We start from the raw sequence: 27,924 nt of genomic DNA, 5'->3' as shown, positions 1-27,924 counted from the left end.
CCGGAGGGAATTGGTCAAGCAGAGTGCAACAGATAAGGGTGGCAATGGTGGGGGATAGTTGACTCTCTAGTGGCTATTCGGAGTCAGTTGCTCTTATGCTTGCCAGACATTAACAACAACCACGCCGGGCTGTTGCAGTGCGAGCCTCGTGACTCGAACGTCACAGGTGATTCGAAATAATTCGATATTTTTTTCATGGCAATTCTACCTGTGCGCACCTGGCTAACAACCCTTCAGCAATCGTTTCTTGATTGACTATAATCGAGGAAGAGAAAAGTGATGCGAACATTTACTGACAGTTGCGTTTGTGGATTGTGACGATCGTGTTTTCCAAATGACTGGATGAATAATAGAAGAAAAATTTTGGAAAATAATTTTCCATATCATTCGAGAAGTGTCATCAGTGATATTTGACAGAAATAAAATAATCTACTCGTTCAGTGAGTGATTCCCCGAGTGACAGTGATCCAAGTATCGTACTTCCTTATTCGAAGGGAACAGTAATTAATTAAAGGATTGTTCGAGTTCTTCGAGTACGACAATCGATGTGGAAGAATGTGGAAAATGAAAGTCTAAAATTGACGAATTTATTGGTAGGATCGCGGATGTTGTCAGGATCGAGAGAACAATGACGATGGACAGTTGAAGATACCATTTACGAAAATTCTGCGGAGGGTGATCGAGGGCTCGTCTCCGGGGGGGTTGTGGATATTATGTTAGCAAAGGGATTATGCGTGTTTCTGAAGGTGTTGGCGTTGGCGGGAAGCGTCTCGGCGTTTCTGCCAGAAGATCTCGAGGATCGGGCAACTCCTGCTAATCTCCAAGAAGAATGCGCCTCGAAATGTCCGGACCTCGATTTGAACCAGGTTAGCAATTTTATTAAAATTACAGTATTGAAGTTAATTCATTTTTAGTCCCATCATTTCCAATCACAGCTTATCACGAATATTCACAACCTTTACATTGTTCTAAAAAAGGAACTCGTCCGATAACTTTTGCCAAATTCGATACAAAGGTGACAGATTATTTATATAAATTCGATATTTTTCCATCTGGGCAAAATTGCGACTAGATTACGGTAAATCACGAAGAACCACGGTACCGATTATCGTTTCACGCGATTGCTTGTAATATTATTATGAAAGTAGCGACAGATAAAAGTGATTATGATAAAAGTGGACCGAACACTAAATCGCCCGTGAAATAGTCAATGTTTTCTCCATCCTGTATTTTCATGACACGCGTTGCAACGACGAACTCGATTGTTTACAGCAATAAATAATCGCAATCGCTGAGAAATTTCTTTATCGCGGCGGTTCCTTGCAAAGAGGTCAATGCAACCATGAAGTTCACGATTGGTCCGTGGAAACGAAATGTGGCAATCATTTTTTTCTTTTTTTTTTTAAATGAGAGGTGTTGATTAGCACTGATTTTGTTATTTCAATTTGTGTCTGCGTATCGTACATCATTTGTCATCGAACAGCGAGGCGTATACAATTTTTTATTCGAAAATTGATATAATTTTTCACGAGTGTGCAAAAAAAAAACGATCACCGATTTATTGAAAGTAGCGAGAAGCGTTGTCGAAGCGAAGCGAGCGTGGCACAAAAATGGCTCCGCACGAAGGACGTATCAATTTAAGTCCACTCTCCATCCCGACTATACCATTCATTAATTAACTTAACTACACGACGGAGCATCATCGCAGTCCATAAGCACGGTCTCGAGGATGAAAGACGAGTTGTAACGGATACAGAAGGATATTTTTCATGTTTTTCATTTAAAAAATCGATCGAACTATGTCATTTTGATAGACAAATGACGTAGGAAAGTATTCGAACGGTATTTGATAAAATGGAATATAGTAAACTCTCGTTATATTGCCATGCGAGCAATTTGACACTCACATAAATTTTTAAGTATATGCCATCCTTCCAAAATTTCTATCTCCCTTTTTTCCTTCAAATGAGAGCTTGGAAACTTAACAAATTCCATCGGCGGCAATATAACAAGAGTCTACTGTAATAAGTACGTTTGTTAAGTATCGTGTAGAAAATATGAAAGAAATTTATCACTGTCGATTTAATTAGAAAATTTGGTAATTTCGAGGCTTTAAAAAATTCGAATACCTTCGTGTATCAAATCTTTTCAGAGGATCTAGTACTTGCACTCTTTATTTTTTCGTCTGTATCCTTTTTCTCTGTACTCACCGACCGGTACAAAGATTGAATGAGAAGATTGAAAGGATGCATCAGGAGAGATGAACGGAACAAAAGGCGGTCTGGTGAAATGATTAAACCGATCCTTTCGTGAAGAGTTAAATTGATAATTGCTGGCAATTTTCGTTCACGCCAATTGCCGAAGACACAGATTACGAGCATCTTACCGCTAGTCTGTTCACACGAGACTACGGGAACCATCTTATCCATAGACTTCCTCGTTCCACCCAAAATAGCTCACTAAATAAGAAAAATAATCCATTTATTTTAATTTTTATGTAGTGCCACGCGTTTATCAGTGGATAAAAGAAAATTTTCCTTGAAGCGTTACGTTTTAATTATACGATTCCAGATAAAAGAAATCACGGTTCAGAAATCAATTTCTCCGTCTCTTATCTTCCCTTCGAGCCCCGTTTTTTTTTCTTTACGTCTTCTGAAGTTCGGAGGGCAACAAGGGAATCGGTTCGGAGATAAAAAGTAAGGTTCCCGATGAAGAATAAAAAAGTATCGGAAGAGTTTATAAAAATCTGTGGATTGTTTACGATCATTGGCGCCCGAGTTATTTGGTAAACACGAATAGTAAAGTCGTGTTATCGTATCTCGAGGTGATGCTTAGGATGACCCCATCGTTTACATAATCACCATGATCAGCTCTCGAAACTTTATTGCTGGTCCGTTTCGACGTGGATCGTTTAGGCGCGAAATTTGGGGCCATTGATGATTCGCGCCTTTATTAAGGAAATTTGAAATTTCCCAGAGAAAAATGAAATTATGGAATTAATGGTACGCTTGACGAAAAATAGCAATTCTCTCCTATGCCCACTTAAACGTCGCAGACGACTCGACAGATCCTTGGAATTCCGCGATTTCGTCTACGTTGAATTTTTCCCTTTAATTGAAAAATAATTACATAAACGTCTCGTGTAATGGATCCCCGCCCACGCGTTAACCTACATACGATTTCGTTCTGCGTGGACGCGAACAAGCTCTGACCATAATTCGTCGACGACCGACGTTTGATACCTCTAAGGATTCGAATAAAACCTGCAGAATTTCGAGCTGGAAACTATGTAGTTGAATCCGCAGGATCGTAGTACGTGCAATATTATATGTGTACCCGTACACAATGAACTTCCTGCCGGCCACATCCTCTCACCTACAACAGCCTCGTGACTTGCTACGGGTTCACCTCGAGGTGCACCGATAATCGTGTGAAATTTGAAATCGCTTCGATGACCGTGCGAATCGGTTGCATCTTGATTTTGCGTTCTTTGCAAGCTTAAACGAACGCATTCGAGGTTGAAAAAATAAAATTCACATGTAAGCAAACATGCGCTGTTATGAAGACCGAGGTGCTTGGTAAGTGAGACGGCGACGTGATTTTTATTAGAAAAGTGCAAGTTTTGTACGAGATAGATAAATTAAGTAACTTAAGTGACTTCAGTGACATGGAATTGAATTTTTTATAAAATTTCTTTGATTAATTAGAAATATTCTCGTGCGATACACGTGTAGTATTCAATAAAAAACGAACGATACTCGTGTTGCATAACAAGAAATCTTTATCAAGGTTTCCATTACATAATTTCTTGTATGCAAAGTTGTACAAAAAGAATTTTTCAATTTTTTGATATTCGAACTCGTGTGAATTGAATTCTCGTATAGGGGCGATGCCCACATCCATTAGATTTCGTGAATTCGAGGGAATTTCTAGTTCAAAAGGCAAGGGACACACATGATTTTCTCTCACGATCCATCATGATGGGACAACGTTAATTGATAGATATTTCGAATCGAAAAGAAGAACTTGAAACCTCATGAACCATTAAAAATCAATTACAGAATATTATGAAAAATTGCAAGGGTTTAAACAATTAAGAAATCCTGGAAAACAGAATTTTCGGCGTCTCTACATGACGTCATATTAATTAAAACACATGCACGTTGTAAGCAACGGCAGTTTGAAGATCGTAATGAGTGGCAGCTGATGGTGGTTGTTTTTAATTCGTCCCGTGATCTTGAAAGTAATTAACGAAATTAAATGGCGACCGTGTATTCGACGAATTCTCGTCGCAGCGACAATAAAACATTCGGGAGATTAACTTGTGGTTTATGAACCATTCTAAATTTTATATCATTTTTGAAACTTCCATTCTAACAATTACTAAATACAAATATAAATGCTAATTTGTCCACCGTAATGGTGCAATTAATTCCAAGTAAAATTATCCTGTTACGCTACAATTATTTCTGTGCACGCTTCAAATAATGTAACAGTATTGCAACTAGTCGTGACTAATTAATTTCAAAGCTGCAAAACCACCTGATTGTAAGATGACTACACGGATTATGCAACGTTCGAGGAAAAGACGCAAAACGAAAAAACGAGTGCTCTAACGAGTGGAAACTGAAGCACGCGAGGCGATGCGTATCTTTTCAATTAACGCGAGAATAATTGACGCGGTTTCGTAGACGAACGGAACACGTTTGCACCTCGGTCAAACGTTGGAAAAGCTGCACGGTGCTTTGAAACGATCCAGGAGAGAAAGATAGGCGCACCGTTAAGGTGTTTGCCAAAGACAAGCCTCAGACTTCGAAGGTGGATGCTCTATCCGAGTGGACACCGTCCGGTATACATTCAACACCGTGCGACCGTGGTTTGTTCAAAACCGCATGAAAAAACCTGATACCCTTTTGCCTTCAACTTGAAACACCTTTGGATGCTTTCAACCTGTCAAACACCTTTTGTTATTTCAAGTCGAATGTCCCTAGCCTTTTCAGGAGAGACTGTAATTACTGAATGGTTGAACGTTGCATCAAGGTTTATGTAACGTGTCTTCATTACCTGAACGATTCGCAATAGAATTCCAGTCCTTTTTGTAATTTTATCGAAGCATCGTTGTTGGATAAATTTTCATTTAATGAAGATTCTTATGAATCTTACGAATCTTTTGGATAATGAAGGGTGCAATTTAAGTTTTATTCGGTGAAGAAACTATCTTAGGAAAACCTAAGAAGCTATAGAAGAAAATAAATCTATGAAGGGTTAATAGCTCGAAGATTGATTAGAGGCCGAATTGATCAATTGGAAAAATAAAATTCACGACCAAGGTGAAACAATCACGATCCTGCTAAAGCCTTGAAGGCAGGCTTCGACAAAAAATTGTCTCGCGTGCATCGAGTTGGAGGGTAGAGACAAAGACTGGTCGTTAGGCTCAATCATCAACGTTGAAGTCTTTCGGAAGCGAGGTGCAACAGTTGGCGAACTCCGTGAAGCGTAACAAAGACGTTGAACACGGCGGAAGGACGTGCGGAAGGACGAGCAGGTTAGACGATTACCTTAGATCAGATAAAACGGCTCTTTACCGACTGATTTCCGTCTTGAGAATGGCAGCTTTTAGCGTTAAGCAATAAAATGAAGATACCGTTTAACTATTCGCAGCTGCAAACCAATCCTCAGTAATTCAGTAATTAATTTTTATAATAGAATCATACGTAATCCTCTGAAGCTACTTCAAATAATCCAACGATGAAATCACCGAAGTGTTAAAATTATTAATCGAGGGTCAAGAAAACAATCCGTAATCAAAAAGCAGGAATACGAACGATGTAAACAGACAGCTGAATATAAATTTTCAAAAGTGAATTGTTACACGAACGTTCTGGTATGAAGAGTTTGTAACGTGTCGTAAGGGTACGCGTTTCATACGGCGCGGTAGTCTAGGTCTGTTTGATTAATCGGGTGCAAAGTTAAACGAGCATCAGCCGGCAAGGAACGAACAACGAGACGCTCCTCTGGCAATGGAAAGAACAGAGAAAGGAAAAAAAAAGGAATTCATCGTAAAATTGATACATCCATGCCGCGAGGCGATAGCCGCGAAAACACTGCAACCGGCTTTGAGACTTTATCAGGGGACTCGTCACTCGTCGCAAATTCTCTTGTTCGCTGGGAAAACAGAATAATAATCGTTGCTCATGTACGATTTTTCAAAAGTATACTTTCAAATACCTCACCCCTTTCTGTGGCAAATAATACAACGAAAGATAATAATTGCACTTACAAGGAGACCTCACAGCTATTGGCTCATCGATTATGATATTTAGCTTATTTTGGTGAATCCTGATGAAAAATAAGTTGACCCATATTCGGCGGTTTTTGTCAATACTCTATATTTAAGAAGATATTTTATATTTTAATTCTCTAATTTCCTGAAATATTCAATTAGTAAACCAACCTTCAACACTTTCGTTGAACTACGCTATCGCGAGTTCAAATCCCGTCGAGGGTGAGTTCATTTTTTCTCTAGATTTTTTTTTCTATGGATATGTTTATACATTCTTATATCCTTTTCTTTAAATATCTATATCTATGACCTTAAATATTGACAAAAACTGCCGAATATGAGTGAACTTATTTTTCATCAAAATTCACCAGAAAAAGCTATATTAAAATTGATGACCCAACAGCTGTGAGGTCTCCTTGTTAGAAAATTTAAACAATTATTGATGACATCAAAAAATTAAAATGCTTCGTGAATAGAAAAATTAATTTCTCGACCACCTACAGGTACCATTAGCAATGAAAGGGTTAATCATAAGATAAAAAAAATGAAATCTCATGTTTCTCGATATAAAATAAATCTAAGTTGAAGTAAAAAAAAAAATTGTGATTCGAATGCTGGTAACGGCAGAGTAGTTAGGTGCAGGGGCCGCAGAAAATAAATTGAATCGCTTGCCAGCTTTAAAAGATAGTAAACTGTTTCATCCGGTTCAATTGACACCCCCGGTGTACCTAGCCTGTCGCGAATGAATCGCCGAATAATCGTGACGAGTCGTCTGAGCATAAGTTTTGGCTAACGCACCCGTTACACCCTCTGCACCTGTACGTTACACGCTTCCGGTACACAGGTGCGCGTCCGGCTTTTAATAGAAACGAAAGTAAATCGTTAAAAAAAGAACACGAGGAATCGTTTAGAATAAGGGTGGATAATTCCAATGGCGATAGCGAGGGTGTGAAACCATGCGTTTCACCATGGGAATTTCGGGAGTCAGCTAGTACCTATGAATTCTTAATTACCGTAACGATTGTATATTTATTCAAGAATGCTATTGTCACCTGCTCGTTCATGAATTTCAATCATCGCGTGCATAGCCTGTCGTTACACTGCAATCGACTTCCAACAAGGAAATGGTTTGCATATTTCGTTGGGACGTGTGGGAATTCACAGTGTATTAAAAAATTATTTCTTAAAATAAAGCACCCTTGTATAGGCGTGGGAGTCAGATCCAAATCCACCCTTAGAAGGTTCTGCAATTTACAACATCAGGAATTAGAAATTTATCACTTCCAAAGATTGAAACATTTGTATTAAATTTGTATTATTTCTTTTCCAGAATCGAACGGACGACTTAAGTTCAGAGGTGGGGTGTGGAGTACGATGCAAGATCGACCAGGTAAGTTGAAATACACCTGTTCTATTAAAGGGTTAATATTAATATTAGTCAAAAATTGACCTCCGTACCCTGTGTCTAAAAGGATTAATTCTCGTTCAGTCTGGGCCTTGGACTCGCGTATAATTCTCTTGTTACCAGCAAATTTAAAGCATCTCCGTCGGCGAGTATCGTGGAACGTTTATTAACATAGGCAAACGTCGGAGACAAAAATAAAGGGACGCCGGTCCCCAGGCACAATGAAAGTACTTCCGCTGATGGACCCCGGGGTGCCCGTTCACTGGCTCGCTGCTAAAGAGACGGTAAACGGCAAATAAAAACAAAGTCAGCTCCACCGTCTCCCTTTCACCCCCTTGTACCATTCGATTCCAGTGTACGTAGATAGGTGGCCGACGAATCGACGAACGTGTATACGTATTACGGGTACGAATGAAAGAATGGTTGGGTTCGTACGGCTTCGTGACTTTAAATTGGATCGCGTACAAGTGCGTCCTATGGCGGATGTCGCCAAATTACCGTGTGACTCCGGATTCGCTCTCTCCGTTCTCTCCTCTCTTTCCACACTGTTCGCCATCCTCTTCTTTGGCCCCGTTCCGGAAGTCTGGCCGAAAAAGCGCAGGAAAAGCATGGCTATTTAACCCTTACCAGAAGAGATTTGGTAGGATGCATCGATACAACAAGTTTAGTCGTCGGTGTTGAGGTATTTGAAATTTAGAAGCGTTCCTGGATTCGTAGACGATCCATTAGCACGTTCCATTTTACAAAGGGGAAAAAGAAAGGACCCCTAGCGTGGCCGGAAGGATATCCAGCTACGCGTGTCTCCAGGGTAGGAGCGAGAGCTGTAATTAACGCGACGAAAAGGACAAAAGGCCCTGCGATACGGTTAATTATCGGGCCCAACCGAAAAATAGGAATGTGATCGTTAACCCTTTACTGCAGTAGCTTCCTGAATGATTTTTTAGGATGAACCATTGTTATAATGATTTTTTTAATTGATAGGGTGGAGCAACCCTTTATTTTATTCCTTAAGAGAACATTATTTTTCATATTTCAGACTACAGATTGTACGAAAGAATCGCGTGGTATAAAGTTGCGTGCAGAGTTGAATAAGCCACGAATACCAGGAGTTGCGGATAGGTGAATTGCGCTAGAAACGATTTCCTCCCTCGCCTCGTTTCACGGTTCGTACGTTTCAGTAACGCGCACGAGTAACGGTTAGCTTGTGGTCGACACGATTCGAGAGGAAGACGCTCTACTTTTTGCTAAACGCAACCCTAATTACCCTCCTCCGTTAATCCCGGCGATTTTATCGCTAAATTCTCGCTCGTGTTCACGATGTACCTACTTCGAAACGTTTACAGAAAGAAATCTAAGCGTTAGATGCGTAGACTCGTGTGGAGAGGAAGGAACTTTTGCGCTGCGTTTTCGAGAGCTGAAATTTATACGAGACTGGTTCGGCCACGACGCTATTTCCGGTAATTTCATGCCTCGATAGCGACGAACCCCCGGAATTTCTTTTGTACCATCACGTGTCCCGTGACGAATGATACAACCAGGAAGAAACAAATTTTTCATACAAAAATCCATTGAAATTTTTACGAAAAAATGAAGCTTAATTCATTTAGTCAACTTCGAAATTAATTTAAATTAAATTGAACGAAGAAATGAAAATATCCGGTAGTTAGTTTACGTAGCAGTAATAGAGGATACAAACAACCCTAAGTAAAGAGAAAGAAAAATTTCTGTCTGGCAAAAACGAGTCTAGACATTTAAAGCATGTTCCTGAAGTGGAGGACCACCGTGATTGAGGATATCCATGACAAACGTATCTACTCGACATTGGCTACCAGAAACTGTTCGACTCCTTCGTTTATTTCGTGCAAACGAAACTCTCAAGACCACCCTCATCCCTCTTGTATCTATCAGTAAACAACCAAAGTGTGTATATCTTGCTTCCGCATTTTTCATAAGTTCTAATTAATTACGACGCGAGAAATGGAAGGGGAAATCTTCGAAACAAATGAATTATTCATTTTCCAGCAGTGTTATTTGCTGACGCGTCAACATCTTGTGTCGTTCGAATGGAATCAGTTAGGGTTCAAGCGAAACGAGGAGAGAACGGATAGATCTTCGTCCGTGGTAGCATGAAGATCTACGATCTACGGGGAGCCAAGTAGAGCGAGGGCCAGGCCTGGGGCGTAATGCGTGTTGAGGTTTTAATGAGGAAGTGAGAAATTAGCGGGCAGCAGCGTCGAGCCACTATGCTTCAACCATTTTCCATCGTCTGATAGTTTTGTCAACCCCTATTATTGTTATTTGCTGCTCTATCAGAAAAAAAAACGCAAACATTTAACGAGCTCGGGCAAATCTTAATAAAGTATTTAAATTGGATCATCTTTGATTGATTAACCACGAATTACCAATTGCATTGAACTAGCAAAAAAATTATTTTTGCCCTGAATTACAATCACTTGATCTATTCTGATTATACAGAAGATTTTGATCCTAGTGTAAAAATCGTCTAATCAACCAATGGAATCGAATGGTAGGGATGGAAGAGCGAAGCGTTCAAGAAACGCAGTGTTTCGTGCGAACTAATTGAAAAAGGGGATCGAGCTTGATAATGGGCGAAGCAATGAAATGTCACGGAGAAAATATGATTAATTGAGACGTTAAAAATAATCGTCGCCTCGGTTGTTAGAACGGCCGTTTCGACTATCGTGCATTGCGTAGATAAATATGCTTGTCCGACGCTTGTTACACGCTCCTTCGATTCCTTCCCTTTGTATCTACTCTTTTCTTTTTTTTTTTTTCTAACGATAACAATGATCAGCCAACGTCGTATTTTTAAACCCGAGCTTTTCACTCAAATAAATTACACTTTCTACGAAACGAGATTGCCGGTGATTTGTTTGATAGATTCCTCGTACACGCGAACTTACTTCGATAACAATTATTTCACTCGATCGGCGTCGATGTCGCGTGTTGTTACAATGCTTCAAGCTGCGGTCGTAAAACTAGACTGCCACCAAATGTTTATTAATAACTTATTTATCTAGCACCGAAGGTTCCTTCTCGATTTTTCAGACGATCTGACCTATGTGATACCCTCCAATACCGCAGTACATATGTGCATATAAATATTGGAATTACTGCGTGATGGCGTTAATTAGTCAACAATCATCGTACTCCATATTTTTCCTATCTGACTCAGTAAAATTTTTCTCAATCAAAATTGTACACTTTATAGCTGAAAAATTCAATTAAAAATAGAGGTACTACTCGTCACTCTGAGTAATTCCTCTTAAAAAAATTGCGGATTAATTATTTTAATTAATTTAGTAATTATCACCTGGGTGACAAGTATGTCCACTCGAATAAACTGAACTCTTATCATCCAATTAAAAATGAATATAATTACGATATCTGAACGCAGTAGTTTTGAGTCGCAGAATTGCAAAGAACGGTTCGTTTGAAAATTTAAATAATTGACACAGGTGAACTATTAAGCTTTCCTCGGGTCGCTTATTATTCTAAAATGTCGAGAGTGGTATCATTCATGTGCGGCGCCTCTCGAACTCGGCCGAGTGTCGATCAGCTTGACAATTGGTAAATGGCTCTCAAGGACGATTAAATACCAATTACCGACTTGCTACCAGGCAAAGTTTGAAATTGAAACAGGAAACGCGACTAGAACAGATTCATCCAGTCCTATGCTGAAAGATGATATGTACTTGAAGAGGAGAACGAGTTGCAGTTAACGGAAAGCTACTCGATGAAGAGGAACTCCTACCACAAACTATCTCTGTGTCTTCCTGGAGTTGTTGAAGTGGCCGAGCAGGGCAAATCACTTCTGTGTATTTACATTTCGCGTTATGTTCCATTTCAAGATGCTCCCTACCGGATTCTTTATTTATCTCAAGATAGACGACCTCCGTCCATGCAACTGAGAGTTATACCTCTTCTTTAATTTCAATGTTTCATAGAAGACTGCATTGTTTTCCAAATGCAACGATGCACATGCATCTCAGTGCATCTCCGAATGAAAATATCTTAGAAATTGATCACTTTTGAGAACTTTCCCTATCAATACACCTTGGTAAAAATTTCCAGCTGATCATCACCAGGTTAATTAACGATCGAACAGAAAGAATAATGAATTCTTCTATTAATTATTAAGCAAGATTGCTACGAAACGGGTTAATAAACCACGTCAAAGATGTAACGCAATTTTCTGTACGATAACATTTGCTGATCTCGCGACGCGTTTATCGTTCACATGGAAAGGAAAAAAAGGCGAGGCTTAAGAGGAACGTATCAGCGTTGAAGGATTAAGTGAAAAAATTCAGTACGTTGCATGCACGATCACGATTTCAATGGCGAACAAAAATGACACGTTCCACGCTCGTGGCACGTTCGTTTCCTTCGTTCTGTACGGCCGGCTTGTTGTCGCCGACAAATGCCCACATCCTCTCGTGCAGAAAGTTAATGCGTTAAACTTCGGTTCGCAAATCCATGCTCGGCACGAACACCGACCGACCCGTCTTATGAACGTGGGCGTTACTTGAGGCACGTGCCGTACCTTCTTCTTCGTCTTTTCAAACACGAGTTCAACTTGTCTCGTGGACGTTGCAGTCGGTTCAATGCCAAAATAATGTCGTGTCTGGCATCGGTCGTACGCCACTCAGAAATTGGACCAACTGTCTTTTAACTCTTCAACATGCTAACCGTGCAGTGACAAAATTAATGCCACGGAGGGTTAATAATTTTCGCAGCGATTTATTTAGACAGTGGCCAAGAAATGGAAACTCTATTTTAGGGTAGATAAATTACACCAAGCTCTTCGAGTTCGAGTTGGCTTCTAACTGCTGGTATTTTCTATTCTACCGAAGACAAGATAAATTGGAAGAGCTAAAAGTACTTCTTATCCTCCTAGATACCACTTAAAAGCAAACCAATGTCTACTATCAAAATTCCGAGCTAGGAAATGTAAAAAATTCGATGAATTTTAACCAAAACTAATTAGTGTCCAAAAGAAAATAATATTAAGGGAAAATTGTAATTATAATAAAAATCTAATTCGCTAATTCATAGATGAAGTGCAATTGCAATGATAAACTTCTTATAAATCGTTGAATAATAATTCGATTAACTGTAATACATTTTATACAATCATGTAACGCAATTTTACACGAACGTTGCTTTCTATCTGTTTCAGTGCACAAAAGGCTGTGGAGCGTGGCAACGAGCACTCGACACGAGCTGTCAAGCCGTCTGCGTTAGTATAATATTCTGAAACAATATTACTGCTTATCATGAAATTGAACGTTGCGCGTATTATTTTCCTACGTCTAGTTTTGTTTTCTACAAAATCAAATGGTATTCTTTACAGAATGGAACGCAAGAACTGCTGCCGCCCAAGGAACTCTATTGTGTTCTGGGTTGTCACGACGCGCTAAATCGTTACTTCCAACAATTGAAAGGTAACGAAACCTGATTCATAGCAGTGTTAAATAGTCTTTCAAGCAATATTAAACTATATCTTTAAGATCGTTGAAAATAGAAAGAAAGTTGCAGAGGAAAACCTTCTTGCAACTTCAATTTTCCGATAAATGCAACGATGCACTTTTGAAAAAAACTGAAACCGTCTACCGTTAATTATTTTATATCGTATGTTAAAATTAAAAATTTGCAAACTCTTTGGCGAAACGATCAACCTGATCCACCCTCAACGACTCCTCCTCGTAATGATCAAAATTTCTCGTGTCGTCCGGTGTTTCGCATTGCGGTATAAAAGTGGGCGTAATCTTCTGATGGTAAATCTGGTTCCAGTCGGTGGACTGGAACCATTTGTGACCTTTGATGTCCATGCTACCACCCTTCAAGTTCCCGTACCGTCTTGTCAGATCCACCTGAAGTATATTCTTCAAGATATCCTTCAACTCTTCGCCAAAATGATGAGCGAATTTATATTTCCCAGCAACGATTTTCTCGTATATCTTCATGGGATCCCGTGAATAAAACGGCGGATAACCAGCGTTCATCTCGTAGATCAGCACACCGAAACTCCACCAGTCCACGGATTTCCCGTAACCCTTCGACAGGATCACTTCCGGTGCCAGGTACTCGGGTGTGCCGCACAGGGTCCATGTTCTTCCGTCGATCATTTTGCAGAAACCGAAATCCGTCACTCGTATATAACCAGTGTGCTGAATCAAAATATTCTCCGGTTTTAAATCTCTGTAAACCAGGCTGCAATGATGAAGGTATTCCAACGCCAAAGCCACCTGGGCTGCATAGAATCTCGACAGGGATTCATCGAACTTCCCCATTCGCCTTAGATGAGTAAACATTTCCCCACCATTTATAAACGGCAATACCATGTAAATGTAAGAGTTATCCTTGAAGAAGAACTCCATGAAAACGACGAAAGGGAACCTAACACACTGGAGTATCTTCTTCTCGTTGTGGGTGTGATCCACCTGTTTCATCTTCACGATCTTCGCTTTGTCCAGGATTTTCATAGCGTAGAAGACGGAAGTTGGCCTGTATCTGACGAGTATAACCCGTCCGAAAGCACCGCTGCCGACCGTTCGAAATCGCTCGAAGTCCTTCATGGAGACGTTGTCAGTTTTCTTAACCTTCCATCGCTCGTAGAACGCAGTCTTTAGCTCGTCCAGTATCTTCTGGTACTCGGCGAACGCACGCTGTCGTTCTGCGTTCATTCTGTCACTTTCTTATCGGAAGATATTTGTAAAATTTACAAATTATTCATCGTCAGATGAGATTCTTCGTATACAGTATACACAGATTAGACAACAACGCGGTTAGGTTTCGTGAAATTGGCCACTCGATCGACTTTTGTCGATCTTCATGTCTGTGAACGTAACGAAATGATTTTTGTTGTCGATTATCAGCGGAAATCGGCATCCCACCCGCGCCGGCTCTGGTGGCGGACTCGTTGACCGCAACATCTCTGAGGCTCGAATGGAAAGGAATAGACATCGAAAGACGCGGAGGAGGAATCTCGTATCTGGTGCAATGGAGGTACGAAGAACTGGCTGAAACTTGGCAGTACTGCAGAAATCAATCTTGGGGGGAAGATGATCAGATCTTGGTGGAGAACTTGCAGCCGTACACGAAGTACAGAGTAAGTTGATCTTTGTATAAAATATTCAGGGTTTAATGTTCTCTTGGTCATCTCATCTACCCAAACGGGCTCGAAGGTGTTAATCAAGAGAAGTTCCAAACTGAATTTTCTCAATAATAGATTAATTCCGGACGACTGCGGTGTTTAATTGCAGTTTCGCGTAGCGTTACTCTTAAAATCATCGCAACACAATCCCGAGCCGATCGTCTCCGCTCCGAGCGTCGTGATACGAACGCTGGCAGAGGGTTTACCGACCTCAGCACCGGTAATTGTAAGAGCGGCGGTGGTTGACAGCTGCCGTGTCTCTGTGTCTTGGGAACCAGGTCCATTTCCAAACGGGCCACTTTTGTCTTATGTCCTGCGACTGCAAGGGGCTGACTACTCCCAGCTTAAGGTACACGCCACGCCAGAACTTCAATCATTCGAACGGATACCAATTATCAATGTCTCTTGATCACTTTTCTCGATCACCTTTTTTCTGTCAAAATTGTTGCAGATCGAAAGGTGGATTATTTATATATTTTGTAATTTATCATTTGATATGCAACAATCTATTACTTTAGCTACACGTACTGATCTTTCTAAGCTATCGTCACTAAAAGCAGCGTTCTATCGACGCAAAAAGCCAATAGCACTTTCCTATTCTTTCTAACTGTTATAGCAGACAGCACTGTGCGATATATCAACTGGTTCTACAAGATTCCTCACCTTTCCCGAGTAAGAATGCACTTTGATAGATAAAAATGCTAAAGGAACAAGCATGGTTTATGGAGAATGCAAATTTTTCTAAGCAGCTCAGAAAATTGTCGATATTTTGTATAATTCGAGATGTTTATTAACACGTTGAATGCCATAGCAAATTGGATAGCAAACTGAAAGTTTGAAAATTGAAATTCACAAATTAACTGCTATTTTCATTACGGTAGTCAACGTGTTAAATTATTTATTAAACTATAGCCTACTTTAGGCTTGCTAATATTTTTGAATAGCATACGCTTCAACTGCTTCCTCATTGCTTCGAATAACTCTGCTATCGCAAATCTATTAATTCTTTACGGTCCAAGTGTGCTTCACCGGCATAAGCCTAATTAAACGCTACCATATTTATAAAACTGAAACATTTTAATATAGAATCTAAAATACGGATTAATTAAGAATATCGGACTGTAAAGGATTAATTTATACAATTTAATCCCGTTAATATCAGCTTGTTAACTTGTACGAACCAGATCTTCCGCGATACACGTTTCTGGCATGGCGTTTCTTTCCCTACTCGCATACTGATTTCCCGAAGGGATCGAAAGGGATAAGCTAAAATAATAAATTCTCCAACACTATTTACAATCAATTAACAGGATATACCAGCGTCAGAGAATACTACATGTCTCAAAATCATGGGTCACTACATGTTTCAAAATCTCGAGCCGAATCAAAATTATTCCATAAGCGTAACTATGAGAAACGGTGTCGGCGAGGGTCCTTCTGCGGTCACTTGCATTACAACAACCCCGGAACCGGCTGGTACGTACAAATAGAAAGAGCTTGGAAAATTTTGAAATAGATTCAGAGAAACGATAAAAATGTATTTCGAATGACTAGTTCTCAGCTCCGGATATTCGATAAAGAAACAGGATCAGTTAATTAATTCGATAATATTCCAGTGAAAGACACGCAACAACCAATTCTAATTCTCGGAGGGCAACACGTAGTCATGAAGCAGGACGCGGACATGCTTGACGATCCCAGCGTGATTTACGAGAACCCGAGTACGATTTGTGGTGTCGCGATCCACGTTGCTTCCGCCCAGCTTTTCGTCTCTGATTCCATGGGATACGTGTACAGAACGTCCCTCGCGAAACGAACGAAACCGACAGTGATACTGAGCCCCAGTCAAACTAACTTCAAACCGTTAAGCCTGTCCGTCGATTGGCTGAACCTGCATTTATACATTCTGGGCGAGGTGAAACACGCGACGATTTGGCAGATAGCAAGATGCAATTTAGATGGAAGAGGTTTGACTGTTGCCGTGGCTGGTTCCTTAATGCAACCCACTCACATCGAAGTAGACCCGTACAATGGATACTTATTCTGGGTGAACAAGTGTGGTTTGTACAGATTGGATCTGGCTGACATTAGCAACGGAGTGAAACACGAGGTACTTCCAATCTTTTTAACAGATTCGAACAATAATTTCCATGAAATAAATAAAAGCACTAGCTATTCTCTTCAGGTTCAGCCTTATTTAATCCTGGAAGAAGCTTATTTGAACGCATTCACTGTAGACCACACGAACTTTCAGTTGTTAGTCCCTAGTCACATTAATAACACGGTGAGGTCACTTTCCCTGGATGGTCGGGAGCTGTTCAATATCCGTAACAACACTCAGCAACCGAAATTCAAGAATGTAATCTCTTTAGCAATGGCGAACGGTTTGTTTTACTTTACCAACGGGGAGGAGGTATTGATAGAAGGATATCATTCAGGACAGAACAGATATTTTCATAATGCCTATCCTGATAGGTGAGAATCCATTAATGATCAATTCAGTTATAATAAAAGGTTGTACATTTATGAAATCTTAAAAATTCAGATCTTGTAATCCATTGTATTCCATTTGAAAAATTAACTTGACCTTAGAATCTTTTCTACAACACTTTTCTCGTATCTTCAATGGTGTATGAAATATTCTCGAGTTGCATTCAAGTGCCATAAAAGGAAACCCTTATTTTCAACTCGAATTTTTGAATACATATTGAACTTCGATCTCTGATCCTACGACCTCGGTACGGAATGCTGAATAGAGATGTCCCTTCCAGGTCGAACGGTTCATTTATCAGTGTCAATGTACTTATGGACGCGAGCCAGCCCATTCCTGTTCCGGTGAATCCTCCCACGGGTGTCCAAGCTGTTCTCGGGGTAGAGAGGGCCAAAGTTTCTTGGCAAGCGCCTCATTTGTTGGGCGGTCAGGGTAAGGGCGCTTGGCAGAATTGGTCCTACGAGCTCGAGATCAAGGACGAGTCCACTGGGGAGACGATCCATCAGAAAGATATCGCCGGATCGTCTCACACTGTGCATAATCTTCGAGAGAAATCAGAGTATTCGATCAAAGCTGCCGCTTATACCAGCGCTGGCAGAGGACCGTGGTCCACCGAATTCAGGGGACGAACGTTAAGGTAAATTTCTTTCTAACGTTGTTCGAAAGATGTGAAATATTTTGCATAAAAATCGTTCGAATTTTAGAGACGGATCACACGCGTCCATTCTTTGGTCCGCGAACGAAGGTCTCCTAAGAAGCGACGTAACTGGTGAGAATATCGAAACTCTGATATACAAAGCGAGTTTAAAAGAAGCAGAGACCGACTATCATATCGTCGACGTCACTTGGCACAAGGATGTTCTATATATCGTGGGAAATAATTCCGCGTTGTACCGATACAATGTCACTAGCCATCAGAAGAGCAAGATGAACATTCATTCCGTCGGTAGCGTGGCTGTTGACTGGCTATCGAGAAAATTATACTGGGCTAATCCGAAGCAACAAATTGTAAATATAACAAAGATCCTTTCAATCAACTTTTAATACCTCAAAGACGAGTATGATTTATTTTCATATCTACTCATTCCAGATTACAAGAGCAAATTTAAATGGATCTCATCAGGAACCTATGTCAATTTTAGCCATCGTTAAGGAATTAATGATCGATTCTTTGGAGGCGTATTTATATTGGTCCACAGGTCATGCGGTTGAAGTAGCGCGCTTAAATGGACAGGATAGAAGATACTATCATTCTGACGAGATATTCAATGGCAAACAAGTGATGGGTTTAACGTTGGACACAGAAAACAGATACGTTTATTGGATTGTTCGTAGTTATGAGAGTGGATCGATTGTCTATCGTGCACCAACGTCAGAAAGGATCCCTATGAGTCACAAAATTGTGCCTGAGAAGGTTCTTATTATTATCAAAGATTTTTTTTGCCTCGATTGACTGATGTTTTAAATTTTGTATTGATCTGTTCATTTTGTTTCCAGGTGTCAGCCCTGCAGCATCCAAACATGCAAGGCTCTTTGTGTTACTTTTCAGAGCACCTTTTCTGGCTGCAAGACGATCGAAACGCAGTGATAGGCGATCTGTCAGGTCAGAACACAGCTGTGATAAATGGCATCGCTCTATCGGGCCTTCGTATGGTAGCCGTGATGGATCCAGCTCTTCATCAATACCCAAAGAATCTAACATCAGAGACGGTGGTCGTTCTACCAAACGCGGTTAATTACAGTAGCATCAGAGTTGAAGGGATCTGGAGGAACTTCAACATATCCTGGGACCCTGTGGAGAACATCAACTACGGCACTGTATTCTACGAAGTGAAATTCGCCGACTACATTAACACGAATTCGAATCCAGAGATCACGACCGAGACTTCGATGCCTTACAACAACTCGGAACAGATTCTACCTTATTCGGTCCTGGAGGTGACAGTGAAAGCGTTCACATACTGGGAAACTGCACACCATACCAGGAAGATATTAAGATCACCGCAAAGTGTGCCGACCCAGCCAACCAATCCCAGAGCCTTCATAGAGTTCCACAAAGAACCACTGAGCGAGAACGTAGATATATTCGCGATATTCAGGTAAGAATTTACAGAAAGAAATTTTACAGAAGAAAATAAATGAAAACGATAATCTGATTACAGATGGGACCAACCAGAGTTCACTAATGGTTTGATCACTGGGTACACAGTTCAATGTTGGTTCATAGAGAACCACACAGAGATCCAAATCTGCGATAACTCTTTGATTCCTGCGTCATTACTGGAGCACACTGTGCAAGATCTCTTGCCAAATACAACTTACTACTTCCAAGTTCGAGCGCATACCGAGATCGGCGCAGGGCCGTACACGGATGTGATAAACATTTCAACGATATACGAGAATCCGGTACCCCAACTGTTAGTAGCTACGCTGGATGCGGTTAGGGTATCGGATCTAGATCAAGAAGTAAATTACACGATCACTCGACACATTGCCATCGAGGTGGCCTATCTAGCTGCGGAGAGTAAAATCTATTGGATAAACGAGATGCAAGAGTTGGTCACTTCGGAGTTGAACGGTGCGAATGCCACGAAAATGTTGGCATTGAACAACAGTGCTCTTAGTATAACCGTCGATTGGGTGGCGAGGAACTTGTATTGGTCCGAATCGAGCTACATAGAAAACGAAGGTCGTATCATGAAGTTAGATTTGACCACCTGGCAAGTTGGTATTCTTAAGTACGAGAATATCGTTACGACGAATAGGCGCATAGTGAACCTTGACGTGTTACCATCTACAGGGTAATTAGTGCATTCTGCTTAACACTCTGACTGCCAGGTCATCCATATATGGTGACCCATATACACTTGAATTTCAATAGGAATCCATCACTCATTATTAATCATTCATTGACTTACCTAATTGGAAATAAAAATATAATGAACTACTTTAAGATTTGTGAAGACAAAAGTAATACTTTATGAAATGTTCAACGGCTTTAGCGTGGCAGTCAAAGTGTTAATAGAAATCGGCCAATTGAATTCATCAGACCCTATTACACTTTATGATAATGATTTGTTACAGATCACTGTACTGGATAGAATTAACGAAGAAGGACATCGGAGTGATAATGCAATCAGATTTGAATGGAAAATCGAATCAATTGTTCTTCAATCACACAGACGACTGCTCTTGTCCGTACAGACCATCGGTGATTCCCGTGATGACGATCGACAGCACGAACTATCAGAAACCAGTCATGTACTGGATCTCCCTGGAAGGGCACCTAAACATCGCTGACATCAATGGTTGCACTTGCAGCTTGATAGTGAGCGTGAGCTTCAACAAAGGCCTGCCACCGACCTCGTTAACAGTCGACAAGATGAACATCTATTGGTCCAATATCGCGGAGGATCAGATTTACTTCGTAAATAAAAAGTACCCTGACGATGAAGATATCAAGCATTTCTATCTGCCAACCGTGCGCAGCATAAAAGCTCTTGGGAAATCATTGCAATCCTATCCCATAACGAATTGCTTGATACCCCATCAGGTGTCCTACAACGTCGAAGAATCCAATAAAACAGCGAATACTATCACTGTGAAGCTTCCTCGACCTGTACCTCAGTTCGATTGCAAGGAATACAATTTACCTACGACACTGTACACGATATACGTGTCTCCGTGCTTGGAAAATGATCCTAACATGTGCAAGGACACTGACAGAACAAAGTTGCAGACATACGAAACTGAGTATCAAATAAAGAATCTGAAGCCTTTCACGAAGTACAGATTGAAACTGGCATTGAGCAATTACTATGCTGATTTAGAATCGATGAGCTTAGAGTTTGGCTCTGGCGTGGTACTGAGAACCGGAGCTGGTGCTCCGACTGCTCCAGAAAACGTAACTGTCGAGGCTCTGACCCCAACGTTGGCCATCGTTTATTGGATGCCTCCAAAGATACTAAACGCTGCTGCTGTCCGATACGAAATACATTGGAAGCTAGATAGCCTGATAAACGGGGCACGACAAAAGGGAGAACAGTTGATAAAGGGCAACGAGCGCACCGCGGATGGTCGATTCTTTAGCATGCTCGAACCATGGTTGCCTGGTCAGAAGTATAAAGTGTTCGTCCGTGCCTATCCTGCTGAATCTAACGACAATTATAGCGAGAGTCTTGGCAAACCGGTGACAATGTACCCGGAGCCTAATAAAATATTCTTAACTGGGGTCAGTTTGGACAGTCTGAATGTAACTTGGACGCCAACCGTGAATCAAGTCAAATACACTTTAGAGTATAAAGATGTTGCCATGGAGGACTGGCAAGTGGCGAATGATTCTAAAATGTACAAAAACAAAGTGACTTACTTTATCAAGAACCTACAACCGCGTACTTCGTACAAATTTCGTCTGCTCATTAGATATCCTAATTATAAGAAAGACTTTGTTTGGCCACCCGATGGGGGGTTCACGTTTCTGACAATGGGTAAACGAATTTTAAAATTAACATTCTAATTATAGTTTCCTGATTTTCTAAATTGTTTATTTTAATTTATAGGTGATGTACCAAGTGCGCCAGGAATGCCTACAGTTACTAAGCTTCGCAATTCCGTGTATCAATTAAACTGGGAACCTGCCCAGGCTCATGGTTCACAGATCACGCTCTACCGTCTAGAAGGGATGAAAATAAACGAGATCAACGAACAAATAGACTCGAGCGATAATACCAGCTGGAAACTGTATTACAATGGAACGGATAATTACTGGATAATCACGGGCGACATGGACGACAAGTATCGGTTCCGGGTTCAGGCTAAAAACGCGTACGGATTTGGCCCATGGAGCAGATCCAGTCTCGTCATTGATTTAACTGAAACTACAGGAGGAATATTAGCGACACAACAGCATCTTGGTTTGGTGCTGGGACTCAGCGTCCCTGTTATCACCATCATGCTCATCTGCTTTTGTTATTTTCTTTGCCGTAAGTGTAGGATTATATCAGGAGGTCTTGAACCCCAACACCAGCTGGTGTAATCGTAGATCAGAGATCGTAAGAGAAATATAAAGGATCAATTTTGTAATTCAGCAGTGTATCGGCAACGCAAGGAGGACAAAAAGGCAGTTCTACCTCCGTTAGTAAGCGACGTAGAACTGGCGACTCTACGGGAGATACCGAGAGGAAATTTCGTTCAATCCAACGCTCTTTATGCGTCCACTTTGCAAACTGATCCTGATGACTCGACGTTGCCGAAAATCAGAAGGGAACAAATCACGCTGGCCAAGTTTCTGGGCAGCGGGGCATTTGGAGAGGTGAGTGTGAGAGGTGATTGTCATCGGAAAAGTGATAAATCTCTATTTGAAAATTTCACAGGTGTTTCAAGGTAACGCGAAAGATTTGGAGAGACCAGGAATCACCCCGGTTGCTATAAAAACCCTACGAAAGGGAGCATCGGCTCAGGAGAAGACCGAGTTCCTTCAGGAAGCCAGACTTATGAGTCATTTTCGGCATAAACACGTGCTCAGACTTCTGGGAGTTTGTTTAGACACAGATCCACCACTGTTGGTGCTGGAACTGATGGAGGCTGGCGATTTGTTAAGTTATTTGAGAGCCAGCCGATCGTTGCAGCCTTCCGATCCACATGCTCTGCGCTTGCAAGATTTACTTGCCATGTGCGAAGATGTCGCTAGGGGATGTCGTTATTTGGAGGACCTGCATTTTGTACATAGAGATCTAGCCTGCCGAAATTGCCTGGTATCTGCTAGGGATCGAGAGAACCGTGTCGTTAAGATCGGTGACTTTGGCCTTGCCAGGGATATATACAAGAACGATTACTATAGAAAGGTCAGTACTCCTGTAACTTCATCATTTAGGGTTACAATGATATTCAAATTTCTTTTCCATACAGGAAGGGGAAGGGTTGCTCCCCGTTCGTTGGATGGCTCCTGAATCATTGGTGGATGGAGTATTCACTTCTCAGAGTGACGTTTGGGCATTTGGAGTACTGATGTGGGAAATCACGTCGTTAGGGCAGCAACCGTATCCTGCCAGGACTAATCTAGAAGTATTACACCACGTTCGTGCGGGTGGAAGGTTACCCAAACCTCTCAACTGTCCACCTGTTCTACATCAACTGATGCTGCGTTGTTGGAGTGCCGCTGATGCCAGGCCGAGTTTCAAAGTTTGCCTTGAAAACATAGTTAGTCTTCGTAGCACTATAGAGGACGCGCCGTTAAGTCCGGTACACGCTGGTCATTACCTGGCTAGAAGAGGTAAGGCCTAGGCTCAAATATTTGCATTATGCAAATCTGTTGGCACGAAATTGTCAATCTGATACATCTTGGCTTGTCGAATCTGAAGAGCGCTTATTTTACATGTTAGCTTTTACTGACATATATAATCATACATCTATAAATGTCTTCAATTTTGTCATAACAATGTTATCGCTCAATTTATCTTCGGTGTAAAAATAAGCATGCTTCACTCGAGTTACATAATTCTTTCGATGATCATTGTTCGTTAATTCATAAAAATGTTTAATGTATAAATATAAAAATTTGCTTGGACACATATTTATCATCGCATGGCTCATGCTTACAGGCGTGTCTAACATGGCTTACTTTGCCGACGAGAATCAAAATCATAATAATTCAGGTAGGTTTATTCTAAATATCATCTATGCTCTGCTTTCTCCGTCGATCTTTCATCATAATTCACAAAAACTTTCTTGATAAGGGAATATATTATAATCGAATGATTTTCTCAGGGAACTCCTGGAAATCGAGCAGTTCCGAAGGCAGTCGCGATATGCAACCATTCCTTCAGAATTCTCATAACGCAGCCCTGACATCGCAATCCAGTGATACACCGAAATATTTAGAGTTATTAGCGGATAACGAGGATATTATTTTAAGGGAAAATTCGACGAACGGATACGAAGTGCCTCGATCGATCCATATCTCTCATCCGAACCTGACTAATACAACCAAACCTAGTACAAATGGAGATCTAAAGAAGAATTTACACTCTGACCAAGAACAGAAAGATACTTTGAGTGACACCAAAGAACAACTGGGGAAGAAATGTGATAAGAGATCTTCGGTATCCAGTTTAAGTTTACCCGAGCGTAAAAGAGCATCGCTTGCAAGTATGACTGAAAAGTCTAACGGTTCTGATTGCTCGCAATCAGGACCGACTGTTAAAACGATCTTAAAAAGAGACTCCTTCACGTCTCTAACTGATCAACGAAAGAATAAAAGGAACATAGTCGAACGACGAGGTTCGGAGATAAGTTTAGAAGGTAGAAGTTCTAGTTCGTTAAGCTCCAGTATCAGTTTAGCTCCACCAACACGACCTAGCTCATCTTTAATTAGTTCGCAAAATGTTCTTCCTCTGAAGAACAGTGTTATCGGTGGAGACACAATGGCGAACGATGGTAACGTTAAAAGCACATTGCCAAAAATTCAAAGGACTCATTCTAATTTACAAAATGGTAAAGCCAACATTCCTTTGGTGATAAATAGTGCATTGTTAAATTTATTAAGACAAACTCCTGTCGTCGAAGACAGCAACAATATAGTCACGTACACGAATATTAATACGGATGCCGTTAGAGTGAACGGATCCTGAAGTTATTGTTGTTAAAGGTGAGGATGGATTAATTAAAGTCGTTAAAGCACAATCGTAAGTTTCAGTTATAACTGCACGATGAAACTGGAAACGCGCGTCAAGTTCCATAGTTCTAAACTGCCATATTAATATGTAAATATTTAAAAGTTTAATACGTATCATTAATTTGTAGGTAAATTTGTGGCAGAAATTTCTTTTTTTTTTTACTGTAGCAGTTTTAGTTGTAATCGGTGACTTGTTGTCGTAACACGTAAGAAACGAGAATAGATATAGAGTATTATTATAAAGTGATCGAAAGTAATAGTTTTATACTTGTTATCGCGACTAATGTATTTATTTAATTACGTAAAAGTATGATCAAATTTTCACTGTTCATTGTACAAATTTCATATTCGGTGATATCGTAGGGTAAAATATAAAAAATTGATATTTCATGTTACATAAGGATTTGTTAAGTTTTATGTATAAATTTAGTGATTCTTATTGAGAATAGTACAATTAAGAGTAATACGTCTTCAATTATATTAAATTTTATATGACTGAACTGATAGCGTTCTAAACTCGTATTTTACAATTTTAATAATACATTCATACATTTTCAAGGGGACTGTAAATACTTTACTCTCAAACAAATTTAATATTTTTTTAAATTTCGTAAAAGTATTAGAAGAGTTATAGGTATACAAATTGAAAGAATATACTGTGGTAATTGTAGCAATAAAATTTGGATATTCTCCGAAAATATTTTGATAATTTTGTAAGACAAAATTGTTTAGTTATGAAAATAAAATAAATGCATTTACAAAATAAAATAATCCGACAAGTTTTCTGAAATATTTTTTAGAGTCTTCCTATTTAAATATTGTCTGAATACTGTTAGTTCCTCGAAATAATTTTTTACCGAGAGTAAATCAACTCTTGTAAATACCTTTTAATATCACATTAAAAAATGTATATGGCAAAGGAAGTAGTAATCGTATGAATATTGTATGTTATACATACACGTTTATGTTAACTCACACATATTACTTGTTATCGAATCACGCAATTTATGAAATTTACCGTCTAAGTTCGGGCTAAATAAAAGTTTCGATGTAAATGAATAAACATTGTTCAAATATTATTTATTATAATGAATTTTTGTCATTAATGACAAATTGTTTTACCAAGAATTAAAGATTTTTATTACAGTGAATATTGTACCGTCATAAATGCTCTATTTAAGAATAGCAATAAGATTTCTTTTTACTGTATAACTTAAGAAAAATCACACTAGTTTTATAATCGTATCTAATAGATGATATTAATATACTGCTAATGAATTTAAAATTATTTAAAGATTTGTTTGTTCAAATATTTTACAAATTCCTGGAATAAAGTACATGAAAAGTTACTTATATTGAGAAAAAGTAACATATTCATGAAGTATCATAGATTGAAAAATTACCTATGCAGTACTTGTAGTAGTAGTAACAGTAGTTGTTGCTGTTGTTGTAGTAGTTAAGGGGACATCATCGTCCAAGGAATCATCCTTGCTGTGTTCATGTAACAGAACATATTCTCTCGAGCTGAATCCAAAACGTAATACATCTCTCTCCAATAATTCATGATATCTTCTTGGTTCTAACTTTACATTATTTACAAATGTACCATTTGCAGACTCCAAGTCTATAAGGTAAGGGCGTATTCTTTTCCCTTCACCACCCCCTTCTCTTTGAAAAGATACTAAACGATATTGTAAGACAGCGTGCTGTTTAGAACACGAAGGATGATCCAAAGGAATATCAGCGATTTTTCTATCTCTGCCCATTAAATACGCTGATTGTCTATGAACATACAAGGTAGGTAATGCTTTTTCTCCTTTGAAGGGATACAATCTCCATCTGCGTTTAGGTTTTCTTGAATCTGATGGTTCAGAATATTTAATAACTATTCCATTTATAGTATTTGTATCCTCCGTTAATTTCCCAGACAACTCAAAATTTGGCTTCTCTTTATCCTGGGGCTTTGGTTTAGATTCTGATTTTACAGAGGGTTTACCCCATTCTGGTGAAGGGTGATCCTTTTTCATTTTCATTTCTTCAAAAGTATTCCTCCTTTCTTTATTCGTATCATCGTATCTTCTATGATCACCTACATCTCTGTATCTTCTGCCTTTTTCCTCGTACTCTCTATGCCTTGAACGAGGTTCTTCTCTTCTCAAAGGAGACCTTTCAAACCTTCTCCTGTCATTTTGTTTCTCATCGTCTCTCCTCGGATGATCATGCCGACTATTCCTATATTCCCTATCCCGTTCGCGTTGTGATCTATCACGATGTACATCATTATTTTCTCTTCTTACGTCTCTGCTAAATTTGTGAACGTCCCTACCTTCTCTACTATCTCTGTAACTTCGATTCTTGTTGCTCGATTCCTTTCTGTTCGAACGCCTGTCTTGGTTAGGACTCTCGTCGCGTCTGTGTTTACGTCTCTTCCGTGATTTCTCGTGACGACTGTCGTCACTGCTTTCAGAACTGCTGCTAGACATTATTTACCCTTTCATCGATCAGTTTCTTCGAATAATACTTTGTCGATCAGACTTTTGGCATGTTGATGCGAAGGACGTGAAAATAAGATAACCTATTCTGACAACAAAATAGTGTGTTATAGACACACCAAAACACGAGCCTATAAAAATATATTAATATAAAAGTAGAAGAAAATGTATTCTTTATGCTTACGTTATTCGATTATTATTAGAGCGTATTTCTTTATATTTAAAACTTTCGTTATAACGCTAGATACTCCGTTCAATCGTAATAAACGCAACACGGCTCGCCGCCATTTGTATTTACAGTATCGAGCACAACGGCTTCACTAGGGAAGATGGCGTATAGCATAAATGTAAATCCAAATTTTCCCGCGTCAGCGTGCGTATGCAAGTGGTAGGGGGATGCATCT

At 39.9% G+C, this 27,924-nt stretch overlaps 3 protein-coding genes across 10 annotated transcripts; 1 reads left to right on the top strand and 2 right to left on the bottom strand.

The window, feature by feature from the left end:
- The first annotated feature begins 77 nt into the window (after positions 1-77).
- sev (receptor protein-tyrosine kinase sevenless) lies at positions 78-25,195 on the top strand. 7 transcript variants are annotated; one of them, XM_034316776.2, is made up of 21 exons: positions 78-866; positions 7,614-7,673; positions 12,889-12,948; positions 13,063-13,153; positions 14,588-14,820; positions 14,975-15,085; positions 16,176-16,341; positions 16,482-16,975; positions 17,051-17,340; positions 17,637-17,993; positions 18,061-18,364; positions 18,447-18,770; positions 18,854-19,455; positions 19,519-20,157; positions 20,441-21,843; positions 21,916-22,338; positions 22,444-22,667; positions 22,729-23,199; positions 23,264-23,627; positions 23,956-24,009; positions 24,122-25,195. In XM_034316776.2, the coding sequence occupies exons 1-21, from the start codon at positions 714-716 to the stop codon at positions 24,982-24,984; spliced, it is 7,686 nt and encodes a 2,561-aa protein (XP_034172667.2). In that variant the 5' UTR covers positions 78-713; the 3' UTR covers positions 24,985-25,195. The 7 variants fall into 7 exon arrangements, with proteins under 7 accessions (XP_034172667.2, XP_034172666.2, XP_034172663.2 ...); XM_034316775.2 differs by having other exon boundaries at positions 14,975-15,091; XM_034316772.2 differs by having other exon boundaries at positions 14,975-15,214; positions 22,447-22,667.
- LOC117600850 (cAMP-dependent protein kinase catalytic subunit 1) lies at positions 13,147-14,516 on the bottom strand. The gene has a single exon (XM_034316791.2). It carries the CDS (start codon positions 14,393-14,395, stop codon positions 13,352-13,354), a length of 1,044 nt encoding a protein of 347 aa, XP_034172682.1. The 5' UTR covers positions 14,396-14,516; the 3' UTR covers positions 13,147-13,351.
- Positions 25,196-26,089: 894 nt separating the features above from the next.
- Positions 26,090-27,853, bottom strand: LOC117600849 (uncharacterized). 2 transcript variants are annotated; one of them, XM_034316789.2, is made up of 3 exons: positions 27,705-27,853; positions 26,432-27,603; positions 26,090-26,352 (listed from the first exon to the last, which is right to left on the bottom strand). In XM_034316789.2, exon 2 carries the CDS (start codon positions 27,509-27,511, stop codon positions 26,432-26,434), a length of 1,080 nt encoding a protein of 359 aa, XP_034172680.1. In that variant the 5' UTR covers positions 27,512-27,603; positions 27,705-27,853; the 3' UTR covers positions 26,090-26,352. The 2 variants fall into 2 exon arrangements, with proteins under 2 accessions (XP_034172680.1, XP_034172681.1); XM_034316790.2 differs by having other exon boundaries at positions 26,090-27,608; positions 27,705-27,820.
- Between the last annotated feature and the right edge of the window lie 71 nt (positions 27,854-27,924).

This window comes from Osmia lignaria, chromosome 16 (assembly GCF_051020975.1).
Source record: "Osmia lignaria lignaria isolate PbOS001 chromosome 16, iyOsmLign1, whole genome shotgun sequence".
In the NCBI taxonomy this organism is placed as follows: domain Eukaryota; kingdom Metazoa; phylum Arthropoda; class Insecta; order Hymenoptera; family Megachilidae; genus Osmia; species Osmia lignaria.
This window is presented reverse-complemented; position numbering and strand designations above follow the sequence as displayed.

Bases quoted from the DNA above. Each gene is read 5' to 3' on its own strand.
- sev (XM_034316771.2), top strand. From the start codon at position 714: ATGTTAGCAAAGGGATTATGCGTGTTTCTGAAGGTGTTGGCGTTGGCG. The intron at 16,976-17,050 runs GTACTTCCAATC...TATTCTCTTCAG, and splicing joins GCAACGGAGTGAAACACGAG to GTTCAGCCTTATTTAATCCT. The intron at 24,010-24,121 runs GTAGGTTTATTC...TGATTTTCTCAG, and splicing joins TCAAAATCATAATAATTCAG to GGAACTCCTGGAAATCGAGC.
- LOC117600849 (XM_034316789.2), bottom strand. From the start codon at position 27,511: ATGTCTAGCAGCAGTTCTGAAAGCAGTGACGACAGTCGTCACGAGAAA.
- LOC117600850 (XM_034316791.2), bottom strand. From the start codon at position 14,395: ATGAACGCAGAACGACAGCGTGCGTTCGCCGAGTACCAGAAGATACTG.